General features: G+C 41.4%; 1 protein-coding gene across 1 annotated transcript in view; it reads left to right on the top strand.

Moving 5' to 3' along the window:
- KIAA1217 (KIAA1217 ortholog) overlaps positions 1–14723 on the top strand; it is a 355180-nt gene that overhangs the window by 22157 nt on the left and 318300 nt on the right. The window contains 1 exon segment of the mRNA XM_033164922.1: positions 1687–1809. Within this exon segment, the coding sequence (XP_033020813.1) occupies positions 1687–1809 (123 nt within the window).

A 14723-nucleotide genomic window follows, 5' to 3' on the forward strand; every position in this document is an offset into this window, starting at 1 on the left:
TACCTGCTTGTGCAAATGTGGTGGGATGAAGCATAAGCAGTTAGGCTGCATGCATGAGCATGCGGCTCTTACTTGGTATGGTTTAGTAAGCCAAGGTTGTTGGCTTACCTTCTTATGTGCAAACGCAGCCGCCTTATTTTTCTTGTCATCAGTGGCTTCACTGAATCCAAATGAGCTCTAAAAGGATGTGATGCTTCTGCCGCAATGACGTCTCTTCCATGTTTTAAAATCATAAACAATATTGTTTAAAAAGTGCTAGAGCTTTTATTCTTTAAACGAACATATCCAGGGGGTTACCATCTAGTTTAGATATTTTTGCATATGCGGTATGTTTATATGTGATCTGTATTGGTCTTGTTTTCTGTTTTCTGTTGTTGTTTTTTTAAAAAGAAAATGGTCTGTGATTGACTAACTTTATTGGCTCCATGATATGGAGAGGGCACAGTGGTAAAAACTCCAAAAGTCAGTATATTAAGAGATGTCCTCTAATATTGATTGGCATCTGCCTCAAAATACTTACAGTGTAAGGTGCTCTATAATTATAACCTATAATTTTTTCAAGTGGAGAAGTATAGTTTAGGCAAGAGATGAGGAACCTGTTGTTCTTCACATGTTGTTAGACAACAGTTCCCATCGTCTCTGACACTTGACCAACGCTGGCTTGAGCTGATGGGACTTGGAGTCCAACAACATCTGGAGGGCCTCAGATTTCCCATTTCCGCTGTAAACAATCCCTAAAATGTTGACTTCATACTTTCATTTTTTCTCTGTCTTGAGTGAAGTTGCGAATGACCAGGAAACCAGCTTGGTCATTCAGCTTTGTCAATAGGCATATTCACAGAATGCTTTTTGCGTGTGTTCAAAATTTATTGTTTGTTTTATAGAGAGATGTTGTTGAATTTTACTATCTTGGTTTGTTCTGTTCCACAGGGTAATAAATACTTCCATATATATTATTTTAAATGTGAACATATAGCTATCACATTTACTTTGAAGCTTGTTGACGATCCTTACAAACCATTCTTTATTTATCCGTGTCTCTGTAGAAGGAGTATTCTTTCAGTTTCTAGCTCTAGTCAGTAACTACATCTTCACAGTTTAATGAGACAGGTTTTTCCATGTAATCCAATGCTATAACAAGAAAGCTCGCTGAAATATAATAACCGATTATCACCTCCATGTGTTTGCAGCACCTATTTCCTGTTGTTGAATTGAAAACTAAACTAGCTAAGAAATGTATTAAAAAGAATAGTATCTGGAAATTTGGATGGGAAATAATATCCTAATTCTGCTGATGCTCTCAGTAATTACACCATATTTTTCTCCTACAGTTTCCTAAGTGGTGGAATACTGTGATTTTAATTGATGCTTTGGCAAGAAACCTGAATAGTTTCTAACTATAGTTTAAAGTGATTTTTATTTTTTATTTTTTGGTTCTATGTCTACTTTTTAATTTCAAGGTGATTCTGGTGGTTTAAATTGAGTGGTATTTTGATTTTACAGCCCCTCTCATGCAAGTGAGAATACATGTGCCCCTTGTTTTGTATGTAATACAAGAACTTGGCTTTCTTATAGGTCACTTGCATAATTTTTGAAATGGAACAATCTTACAACTGTAATTGGAATGACCTATTACAAAAGAACCATTATACGCATTGACTGCAATCTCAATTTCCCCTGTTTTAGGTCTCCCAAAATCACAGCTAGCACGATGCTACTCTGTTGCGATACCCCATCATGCATCATGCCTTGATGTCAGAGTTACCAGGCAACCTGGGTGGAGTGCAGAGTTCCCTTATGGAAAGTTAGGTAAGTGTAAACATGTGCCATGTGTATGAAAAATATAATTAACCAAGTCTTTCTGAAGGCTAGTGATCTTCATTTAGGCTGTTACGGAAAAGTGGATCTTGGCTGGAATAGACAGGATGAATACAAAGTATTTGGGGCTTTCTACCACTTTAGGCGGGACGCACTGTGGTCTAAACCACTGAGCCTCTTGGGCTTGCCAATCAGAAGGTCGGCGGTTTGAATCCCCGTGGTGGGGTGCGCTCCCGTTGCTCGGTCCCAGCTCCTGCCAACCTAGCAGTTTGAAAGCACGCCAAAAAAGTGAAAGTAGATAAATAGGTACCACTCTGGTGGGAAGGTAAACGGCGTTTCCGTGCGCTGCTCTGGTTTGCCAGAAGTCGCTTAGTCATGCTGGCCACATGACCCGGAATAACTTCTGCAGACAAATGCCGACTCCCTCGGCCTGTAAAGCGAGATGAGCACCGCAACCCCAGAGTCGTCTGTGACTGGACTTAACTGTCAGGGGTCCTTTACCTTTACCTTTTACCTCTTTAGGCAGGTAGGAGTTCCAGTTGGATTGGTATCATTTTGTCTGTGTCTTGACAGGCTGATGCCATGTTGCAGCTTTAGTACTTCATGTTTGGTGATGTAGTGCTAAATCAGAAGTGCAAAGATGTGTACCGAAAAGACTTCAAAAAGGTGGAGACTGGTAGAAGAAGAGTTTGGATTTGATATCCTGCTTTATCACTACCCGAAGGCGTCTCAAAGCGGCTAACATTCTCCTTTCCCTTCCTCCCCCACTACAAACACTCTGTGAGGTGAGTGAGGCTGAGAGACTTCAAAGAAGTGTGACTAGCCCAAGGTCACCCAGCAGCTGCATGTGGAGGAGCAGAGACGCGAATCTGGTCCCCCAGATTACGAGTCTACCGCTCTTAACCACTACACCACACTGTATTGTATTGTGACAATGCAAAACTGACGTCTTAGATTGGATGCGAGCAGCTAGGCCTTCCCTGGCTTAAGATCAGTGCAGGCCAAAGATACGGTGACAGAGTGAGTCTCAAACTGAGTCCTTTGAGAAACTAAGAAGAAATAAGGAATTTTACTTTTTAAAGCTTCTGACTAAAATAACCCACCATACCAGAGAATTGGAAGGTAACCACTGTAATGCCAACTTAAAATAATGTTGGGACAACGCAGGAAATTACAGGCCTGTTGGCCTGAACGTCTTTGATAAATTGGTAGAAAGTATTGCTTCAATTTTAGAATGGTTAAACATGAGAAGAGCAAGCCTTTTTGAGAACGAATTGACATTACTCTGTAAAGAGGAAGTCCTCTATAATAATGTTTTCAGAATTGCTTGAGACTGCCAGTAAACATGTATGTTGGTTATATACTTGGGACTCAAAAGCTTTTGACAAAAAGCTATTTTTATTCTAAACATCTGTATGTTTTAAATAAATCTTTATATATATTTAAAGTGCCTTCCATATTAATGTTTTGTTTTTTTAATTCTTTGTTTCCACCCATTTGTTTTTAGCTGTAAGGTGCCTTGGGTCCCTTTTAGGGGAAAAGGCAGCATATAAATACATGTAACAATAATCCTTCATGTGTTGTCTATGTGAATGGGCTTCATGCATTGGAGAGCTGGCAGGGCCGTGCTTCTGCCCCTGCCCCTGCCATTGCACAGCTTTCTGCCCCTCGGCCTCTGTGTGTTGTGTCGGGGGTGGAACTTACGCTTTGCATCCAGATGGTCCTAAATTCAATCCCTGGCATCTCCAGGTAAGGCTGGAAAAAACCCCTTTTTGAAACCCTAGAGGGCCACTGCCAGTTATTCCTGAGCTACATGGACCAGTGGTCTGACTTGGTGTAAAGTAGCTTCCCTAAGATGCAAGAAAAGGAAAGCCTAAGCACGTAGGTTTCACATGATCTGGAATCTGAGTGTTTTAGCTGTTCTGGGATCAGCTGGTAATTTACTAAAGAACAGGAAATGAAATGTAGGCGTAGGTGGACAGTTTCTATAACGAAGAGAAGAAGAAGTGAGCAATTTTTAGATATTTGGTTAGTAAACAGATTCAAATTAGATCTGGCTCCTAACTAGTAGCCAGTTGTCGTGATTGCTGTAGAATGAAAGCGAGGAAGAAAGTTAAGCTTGCCATGACATATACTGAGCTGCATTTTGCCATCTTAAGATTGCAGGTTAGGCTGAATGGTGCTATGTATGGGGTCCGCATACTTAGCCCCCTCCTCTAGCCATCTGCAGTGGTCATCATGCAACTACATGCCCAGATAAATGGATCCAGTATCTTGTGCCATAATAATAATGGCCCTAGAGTAATGGACAAACTAGGAGGAAAAGTGTTGTCCTCTGTTCTTTAACTGCTTCCAAGAGACAAGAGAGTGATGATGATATACCATAACTGTGCTCTTGTAACTTTCAAGGAATTTCAGCATCTCTTGTTTTGCATCATACTGTACTACCTATTTTGCTTTTTCGTCTCAGCAATTCTGTGTTCTTGACATTTCTGCTTAAGTTTTGCTCTCGGAACCATACTGTCATGCAAATCTGTACTGATCAACTCAGTCAGGTTACTGAATGATAGTTGAAGCATCTTTCTACAAGATTAAAATAGCTGTTACTTAGGCTACTTTAGGCAGACAGCAAAGACCATATAATGGTAAACCATAGTTTAGTTTTACATCTACAAAGATCAAGCTTGTGTGCCCCCTTCTCCTTCTTTGGCTCAGCCACATGGAGAAGATTGAAAGCATTAGGGTCCCCCTCCCGCAACTATTCATGGTTTCTTGATATTACCGAACCTTGACAAAGTGTGGTTTATTGAAACAGGCTGACTTCAAATCGTAGTCCAGAATCCCGACTTGTTAAAATAAACTATGGTTAACACCAGCCTTACTTCCAATTCAAACATAGCTGAGAATGGAAGTGGCCAATTCCTGTCATCTTGGCTGCCAGGCTGGAAGGAGTGGGGGGAGTGTATGGGTCCACATACTAAACATAAACCCTTAATTCTGCTTTAGCATTATAGACAGAATCAGTGACAAGAGGAAATCTAACAAAAATGCTGAAGTGAGTGCATCTGTGTGCAGTTTTTCCTCAGAAAATGAGAAACGAAAACAGCTAGTCCATCAAAACAATGTGAACACTATGCTATTTGGGTTTCCTCCTCATTGCCCTCTACCTCCCCATTTCATTGAAACAGAAACTTCATTGAAATTGGCACTTGGGTATACAAAGAATTCATAGTGAATGAAGAACAGGGGCTAAATGTTCCTTAAATAGGCTCCAGCACACAGGGATGAAATTCTTGCTGTATTCCATCTTGCTGCTTCTTTGATCACAAACTTGCCCAAGCAATGCTGGTTGAATGCGCAAACAAGGCATATAGAATGTCCTAGAAAAATTCTATTGCTGATGGATCTTGGGTGAGATACTGGCCATGGTGGCTAGGGCTGACGAAAGTCATAGCCCAAAACATCTGGAGAACACCACATTGTTTCTATCAATAATCTTTCAAACTGAAGGTTAAATCTCTGGTTCCTTGATCTTTGATGTAGTGTTGTCTGATAAACGTATCAACCTGGTACCTCATAAGCCAAGTGGTGAGTCCAATAATTTGGAATTGGTTTCTCCACATCCCTCTTGGAATGGATTGGATGTGTTTATAATAATCTCTGAGCCTATATACATTATTCTGGAGAAATGATGTTTCATTTATTTGTCTATCTTTTGTGTGAAATTCTGGGTAGCCCTATATGGATATCAACGGGGACATTCTTGGCATCATTTGCTTCCTTTCTAGGTTTCCTCTTTCATCTCATTTCTTATGTTTGTACTAGTTGCTGCAGTTGCCTTTGTCAAGTCTTCCATCTGTGCTCCATTTTTGTGCTCCACTGTCTGGTAACATTCCCCCCTTGTTATGCTTGGGTCACAGGATCACTTCCTTCCCCCACAGCTTGTGAGAGGTGTTCAAGTTTTTTTTAGTTCAGCCTGTTTGTTCCAAGTATCATATTCTGGGGGATTATTTGTGGCAGTCCCAGTTCATCTGCTTTGGAGGCTTTGGGGACAGTTTCCTGGATTCTGTGTTGATGTCCTGTTGGCACCCGGGCTCTGCCTCTTCACTTGATATACTAATGTTTTTATAGTGGTACCTTGGTTCCCGACCTCAATCCGTTCTGGAAGTCCGTTCGACTTCCAAAATGTTCGCAAACCAAGGCGCAGCTTCTGATTGGCTGATTGGCTCCGGAAACAATGCCGACAGCTGAAACGGACGTTCAGCTTCCAAAAAACGTTCACAAACCGGAACACTTCTGGGTTTGCGTCGTTTGGGAGCCAATTTGTTTGGGAGCCAAGGTACCATTGTATTTGTTTGTTTCTTTTAATTGTATAGATTGCCTTGGGATTTCCTTGATGAAAGGCAGGTAAAAAATTATATCTATGAATAAAAAAGGTACTAAATTGAGATATATGTTAGTTGAGAAGCCATCTTTCAGCCCAAATATAAAAGTTAATTCCACCCTTCTTGTTGTTTTTAGGGACAGGAGAGAAAAAAAATCTGCTTTTATACCTGGGTTGTGCCCATTTCCCCCTGTGGTTGTAGTTTTCCATCAATCAGTTAGCAGCCTTCACTCTGTGGCAAACAGTCCTCCATCAGCTAACAAACTTCTAGACACTTTGAGGCAGTCAATGATTGCTTTATTGCTTTCCACCCTCCTTTTCCCAGCCTCTGGCAGTTTAAAGAAGTTTAAATAAATCTATTTTGGGATGGGGGAAGGAGACCTCTTCCTTCATCTGTGCTAACTCATGTTGTCATCCTGGACACAGGAGCAAAGTTCTAAGATATTAAACAAAGAAAACTGTTTTGAGACTGTCAGATTTAATTTTCCTAATCCCTAACAGTTATAGTGACAATCTCTTGTATTGCTCAGGATTTTGCCTTCCCTGGTACCATGATTAAAGCATTGCCAAATAAAAAACAAACAGATAGTTTTGGAGAAAGATGCTGGATGGAAACAAAATAAATACATAAAAAGTAGGAAGTGTGCTGTGGGCATCTGAAATAGTAGCATACGGTGCTGGTGTATTGAATTTCATGGAAGCGGTTGCTTGATATGCCTTTGAAATACAATTTCATTGATTCGGAAGCTCTTAGAATATTAATACCACCCTTTTGGTACATGTAAAAAAAACAACCCAACTCCTTCTTAGTATTGAATCAACAAATGAGGTGTTCACACATGACATTCAATGAGTGTGCAATCTGTGTACACAAATAGTTAAGCTGTAAACTTGCACAGTTATTCACATGTAATGCCCAGTGAGCAAACAATCTGGGTACCCAGTAGTTGTTCAAAACCAGTGTACAGTCTTTCACACAGACACATGCACATGGGTAGAGACAACTTGTACATGGGTTCAGGGTAACATGTGAACAAGCCTAAATAGTCCAATGAAACAGATTTAGTGAGCTTTTGCTTCCTTCAAAGCTTATGCTGCAATTAAAAGGAGGAATCCTAACCAGAGCCATGTTCAAGCCTTTTGGGAAAAGATGGTTTAGTATTGGGGAAGGACCCCCTTTTCTCACCCTCCCCCCTTTTTGAGACATGCCTGTGCTGTGCTATATAGCACTACAGCAGGGTGGGGAATCACTGGCCCTCCAGATGTTCTTGGACTCAGATACCAATCGGCCAGCATGGCCAGTTTTCAAGGATGTGGGTGTTGTAGACCAGCAACATCTGGAGGTCCAACATCTGGATTCCTAGCTCTGCTAGAAGGTTCAGGTTTGGAATACTTTTATTGCTATATAGCTGGGTGGTGGTTTTGTTTCGTAGAGCGCAGAAGGAAATTTTTCTTCTTCTTCTTGAAGCAGTTTTAGTGGATTTTTTTTTTAAAGACCTCCACCCAAATTCTCAGTTTTCCTGAACAGTTAGCCTACTGTAAGCTCTTCAGGATTTGAGCAAGTCAATCTGTTTCCACCCCCTTCTGTACATATCTTTGCAAGGTTGTTTTGGTGGTTGCAGATTGTATTTTGCACACCCATATTAGGGAGTCCCACAAGAATCTAGACATTATTTAGATGATCCTTCTTTGCTTCCATATCAATAGGCTCTTGATACCAAAGTTCATTGTTGGAGGAAATGACTGTTTAGGGGCAGATACAGAAAACTATTTGGAAAGGTAATCCATTCCTATGCTCCTGTTTCAATATGAAAAGGCAACTTCTTCCCTGAACTGGACTCCTGTTTCATTTAAAAAACTTTATTATTTGTAAACTTTTTTTACATCCTGTGCCCATATAGCACAGTATAAAAGTGGATGGTAACAAAAATTAATATATACCCTAAGCAGACAACAAAATCTACAGTGCAGAAAATAAAATTAGTGTGAGGCATGTAAACAAAGCAAGCTATAGACCAGTGATAAATAAGGCATGGAAGTAAACTACATAGCTAAGTCAGGGACTGAAATTACAGCTAAGTCAGGGGCTGCTGATCTATCAAGATCCCTCAGTTACAGATAATAGACTGCAAGTAAGTAGAAATGTTTTTTAAAAGGATATAGAAGGATATTTATTGCTGCCCTTGAAAGAGTCCAGGTTCAGTGCAATTAGTCTAAACAATATTAGAAATGTACATCACCTTTTTATGAAGTGCTTGCTGGACTATGTCCTATTTGGGAGGTCTGTGTTTATTGCAAAGTAATGAAAGCAGCACCAAAATCAAGTTTTTTCCTTTTCAGCATTCTGTTACAGCATTAAAAATAAATACATAGGATAATATTTTAAAAGGACATTGAATCAAGGTAATAAATCACCTTTATTTCTTCAGTGAACTCTCTCCCTGAACCGTTTGGTTCAAAAATCTGACTCCAGGAAATACTTGAGAATGTTTGTCTGACTTCAGAACCATTAGGCATGATTTCTAGTTGCTAGATGCATTTGTAGAATGTGTTTAACTTGCTGTTGTCCAGAATAATCCCAGTTTAATTGGGCTCAGTACTAGGCTAGTCCATGGAGTTGTCCTTTGCAAATGGAATGACCAAAACTGGTGCAAAGTTGGTGAAAGCTGAAGTTGATTAGCCATGCAAATCTGAAGCCTGTGTGCTTGCTTGCTGGGAGTGGTCTGCCTTATTTTTCTTGCAGCCAGTGTGGTGTACTGGTTAAAGTATTGGAATAGGACCTTGGAGACCAGGGCTCAAATCACCACTTGCATGAAGCTCACTGGGTGACCTGGGGTCACTCACTGTTGTAGCGTGGGGATAGTGATTCAGCAAGTGATTTCAGCTCTCTGACATAGGCAGGAGACAGCCTCTTCATGTAACACTCTTTATTCAGGCAAACAAGACTGGGGAACTGAGGAGAGGGAAGCTACATTTATAGGGACAAAAGACTGGCTAGAAAGGATACATTTTGGAGGGAACAATCTCAAGCAGTCACAAAGCTGCCTTTTGGTGGGAACCAATAAGACTGAGGATCCAAATGTAGCAACTTGAATGAACCCATAGTAGCTGTTCCTTCTGGAACAGGAAGGCAGTTACTTTCCCCTAATGTGAATACAGACAATAGTAATACAGATATGATAACACTCACTGCCTCTAAGCCTAACCTACCTCACAAGGTTGTTGTGGGGATTAAACGAGGGAGAGAACCATGTACACTACCTTCAGCTCCACAGAGAAAAAGGTGGGATATATCAAGAGAAGCAATAGTACTGCTCTATGTCAGACCACACCTGGAGTCCTGTGTCCAGTTCTGGGCACCACAATTTAAAAGGGATATTAACAAGCTGGAACGTGTGCAGACCAAGGGTGACCAAGATGACCAGGGGTCTGGAAACCAATCCTTATGAGGAGTGGTTGAGGGGCTGAGTATGTTTAGCCTGGAAAAGAGGACTCTGGGAAGATATATGATAGCCTTCTTCAAATATCTAAAGGGCTGTCACGTGGAAAATGGAGCAAGCTTGTTTTCTCCTGTTCCAGGGGGTAAGACCCAAACCAGTGGATTTAAGTTACAAGAAAGGAGATTCCAACTAAACACCAGTATGAACTCCCCATCACATATTTACTTCAAGGCAAGGGTGGGGGAACCTCAGTCACAGAGGCTAAAGGTGGACCTCCATGCCCCATGTAGCCCTTGGGGTTCTGTGCAGTTTACACCCACCACCAGTGCCCACACCCATACCATCTTTGAGTGTGTTTGCCAGGTTTTTGCCTCTGACTGGCATGTGGCCCTCAGAAGGTTGTCCAGATGGGAATGTGGCCCCTGGCTTTAAAAAGGTCCCCTTCCCTTGCTTTAAAGCCTGACGAGTTCTATTATCCTGCAAAGTGGTGAAGAAGGTTTCCCCACACTGAGTACAGATGTTTGTTGAGATTATCGCCTTGCCTTTATCTGCTAATTCCAACTATAAAAGCTGTTGCTTGTCCTTGCAGAATAAGAGCATTTTTCTTCATTATAATGAGATGTTACGTTCTATCCTATTCTGGACGTCGCATCTTCCGCACTTAATTCTAATTCTCCCTGTCACGTCTCTGTTGTGTATGCTAACATCTATAACCATAAAATGTAATTTATCTGCAAGATATGGCTAATATTTTGAGAGCAATTCTGGAGTGAAATGATTCTTATTTAGGCCTGTGAAAGATTTGGATGTTCTCTTCAAATTAAAGGACAGGTCATGTTCAGAAACAAATTAAATATTAAACGGAGGAATTACATTGGAGCAGTGCCCAGATTCTAAAAGATTCTGCCAATAAGCCTATAACCTCTCCTTCTCTTCAGCAAGTTTTAATTCAAATCATACAGTGGAGATATAAAGGAGTAATAGTAGTCACTCAGGATCAAGAGTCCAATTTTCTCCAGCTCCCCATAAGAAATATACAAGCCCTGGTGTTGCGTAGCAACAGGTTAATGTATGGCACTATTTGCACTTAGCAATGTTCCCTGCTTTGGGAAGAATTAGGCTGCTGATGGGACTGGTACAAGGGGAAATGATGCCCCTTTGCGTGCATTTTGCTGTTTTCTATTCAGTCCACAGTGATAGTAAGTGAAGGTCGTCTGTTAACTTGTTCAAAGTCACAAAATGAATCATTGGTCTCTTTCCAGTTTCTGCTGGTTAGGTGCCCATGTTACTTTACTTTCCCAATAAAGACTGACCCCTTTTGGGGACACTCGCCATGCTTTTCATAGATGTATATTAGGAGACTTCAGTGACTACAGTGGGCTGCGGGAGAAGCCATTCTGCCATTGCTGTATTGAGTGAGTCTGTTGCCATTAAAATAGGTTGGAAAGGGAAGAATGAGCATTCATTAGTCTTGCAAACCTTCAGAGCTGTCATCTAGATGTTCCTGAATTTCATGACTAATGGATAATATTTTATATTGGAGATGCTTATAGAGAGCATAACATGTACAGTGGTACCTTGCAAGATGAATGCAGTGAGGCGAGCAGAAGCTGCCGCTTGTTGAAATGCAGAGAGGGGCTTACTTTCGAGTAAAGCGGCTCTCAGCAGTGCACGGTGGTATTAGAGGATAGCCGGACGGGGGCCGCTTCCTTGAGAGTAAACACCGTTAGGAAGTTCGAGCTACACACTTTTGTTGCAGCTCATGCTGCGATCCTGAACATGTGAACTCGGGAAGAGACGGCTTTGCTTCCGAGGAAATGCCTCGCTCAGTCCTTGGCGCGGATGTCGGGGCGCTTTTCACTGCTGCTGCTGTTGCTGCTGCTGCCGGTGTGGCCGGGCGCTGCTCCCTCAGGCACAGCTCCGCCGCCCTTCCCTCCCTCCCTCCCTCCCTCCGGCTCCCCCAGACTTTTTTAAATGGACTTTTTTTGCCCATAGGAACGTATTAATTAAATTTCAATGCATTCCTATGGGAAACCGTGCTTCGCAAGACGAAATTATCGCAAAACGAAACGACTCGTGGAACGAATTAATTTCATCTTGCGAGGCACCACTGTATTTCACTCCCATACATAAAACAAAGACTGGCTACAGTCACACACACAGTGGTGAGAGCGTAAGCACTTTAGCTGAGATTCCTGCATTGCAGGGGATTGGATTATATGACTCTCAGAATCCCTCCCAACTCTACAATTCTAATAATAATAATAATAATAATAATAATAATAATAATAATAATAATAATAATATATTTTTATGCCCTGCCCATCTGGCTGGGTTTCCCCTGCCACTTTGGACGGCTTACAGCAAAATATTAAAATACAATAATTCATCAAATATTAAAACCTTCCCTTAACAGGACTACCTTCAGATGTCTTCTAAAAGTCAGATAGTTGTTTATTTCCTTGACACCTGATGGGAGGGTGTTCCATAGGGCGGGCGCCACTACCGAGAAGGCCCTCTGCCTGGTTCCCTGTAACTTCGCTTCTTGCAGAAGGCCCTTGGCGCTGGATCTCAGTATCTGGGCTGAACAATGGGGGTGGAGACGCTCCTTCAGGTACACTGGGCCGAGGCTGTTTAGGACTTTAAAGGTCAGCACCACCATTCTGTGACTTCAGCAAATGTTAGGGAATTAAGGTATCCCATCTGCCTGTCCTTTGGGCTCTTTTAAGGTTAGCAGAGGCCCACTGCATGCAACTTGCTCTTTTCAGCATTGTGGATGACTTGTACATTCCTTATTTCAAGTAAGGGCAATTTTAAAATTTGGTATGGTCTTGCAATGTAGAAGTGAGGCCTAGTTTAAGCCTAGGCCTAGTGTGAAGTATGGGGCAAGAGCAAAACCAATACTGGATATTATGGATTCAGTTGAACACCTGCATTCGTATTCTATTCTTTGTGAAACGTGGACAGCTCATATGTGTCACAACATTCCCTTGTCCTAAAGGGTAGACCCAACACTTGCACAACAAGCTAACTTAGACTGGGTTTTGGCATCAATAGAAGGAAATGCCCTTCATCCTCAATGTGTGCGATTTTTGCACAAATACAATCTAGGGCACTCGGTCAGAAAAAAAACACCTGCATCCTGAAATAAGCAGTGGTGTAGGCTATGGAAGTTTGGATTTGAATCTGGGATTTGGTTTCAAATAAATGCTCGTTTATTTTATTCTAAAATAAATTGGTAAAAAATGTAAAAAAGACAACCATTCTTATTTCCTCAGTTCCAATGTCACTTAAAAATAATAACAACCTAGTATCTTATTATAAGTTTCTAGCAAATCATACAACTTGGTCAGTCTGAGGGACTTAAGAAGAGCCCTGCTGAACCAGGTCAAAGGCATATCTGGTTTACCATCCTGTCCTCACAGCGGCCAATCAGATGCCTGTGGGATGCCTACGAGCAGGACACAAGCACAGCAACACTCTGCCCACTTTCGATTCCCAGCCACTGGTATTCAGAGGCATACTGCGTCTGGCAGTGGAGGCTGAACATAGCCATTGTGGCTAGTAGCCCTTGATGAATTTGCCTAATCTTATTGTAGAGCCATCCAATTTGCTGGCCATCACCGCCTTCTGTGGGAACAAGTTCCATAGTTTAACCATGTGCTGACTTCTCACCACATGGGCGCTCATAGATAGTTGGCTGTACGACTGTGTTGCAGAAAGTTTATTTTGCTAGATTGAGTTTACTTGTTACCCTGTCTTATCAAGTGAAGGATATCAACTCCCACCCAGAAACCTGTGTCCCCACTGTGGAAGGACGTGTGGATCCAGAATTGGCCTCCTCTGTCACTTACAGACTCATTGTTAAGATCGTGTTCATGGAAGACAATCTTACTCAGCTACGAGTGGTCGCCAAAGAAGAAGATAGCATACTGTCAACTGAAGGTTGTCTTATAGAATTCAGTAGAGTTGGCTTGTTGACTTGTGCTTTTCTTGATGGCTGAGTGGTGGCTTCAGGTTTTTAAACCAATAAGTATTTTTTTTTTTTAAGTTTACCAGATTCTGCTCACTTGACATGAATGTAAGGGTGGTGGAGATGGGAAGAGGTAGATACTCAGATACTGATAATGGAATGGAAAGCTCTTTATCATCCAGTTCAGCAAGCTATTTAGAATGAGATGTGGGCATTGGCTCATGATACTAGTGGACGGTTGCGTGACTAAGACTTAATGCAATTGGAAATAATTAGGATTCTTGTCAGTTGTCTTGGCAGCCAAGCCAGGGATGGAATGAGTTCAGGGAAACTGGTCTCTAAGAGGCTAGTCTATCCAAGTCAGGATTGAGGCATAATGACAGCTACTTCTAAGAATCTTCTCTGCCTTGAAAAATAATTCTTCTGTAACTAAACTGGGTTTTTGAAGAAATGTGGTCCAGTATTATTTAAAACAGCTGATGGAATTAACATATAATCCACAATGTTCATCTGGGACTAACTATTCAAACTCATAATGGTGGTTAAATAGCATTGCTTTCAATTGTCAGGTACACTTTCTATGCACTCCAGTAAGTAGATAAATCTAGATATACCTCTCTAGATTTGGTTGGCTTTATAATTTTTCAGTAATTCGTTCATACATTTGCTTGTGTGCATAGCAATTAAATCTCTTGCAATGTCTGAGGATAGGCAGATTGCTTGCTTCAGTTTTATAGGTGTTTTTTAAGTATGTCTTGTCTTAAAGAAATGGGTTTCATTGACAGATTATAAAGTCATAGCAGTTGTGTCTAAGGGTGACTTACCTGTACAGTGTTGCCCATGAACGATTTCTATAAGCACTATAATTGACAGCAGTGTCTGCACATAAGAAGGATGTATTGGTAGCCTTATGGGTACCCCATAGATTAGAGAGATAAAAAGAAAGTTAAGAAAAAGTTCTGGGTGGGGGAGGGAAAACCCCAAACAGCCTCATGGGTTGGGCAGAAAGTGGAAAACAAGAGGAGGGGATTTGGAATGGCATGTCCTGGAAGAGGGCCTGACTGTCTGGCTGAAACCCTGAACAGGAGCACTCCACATGTGCAATGGC

Source organism: Lacerta agilis, chromosome 12 (genome assembly GCF_009819535.1).
Source record: "Lacerta agilis isolate rLacAgi1 chromosome 12, rLacAgi1.pri, whole genome shotgun sequence".
Classification (NCBI taxonomy): Eukaryota; Metazoa; Chordata; class Lepidosauria; order Squamata; family Lacertidae; genus Lacerta; species Lacerta agilis.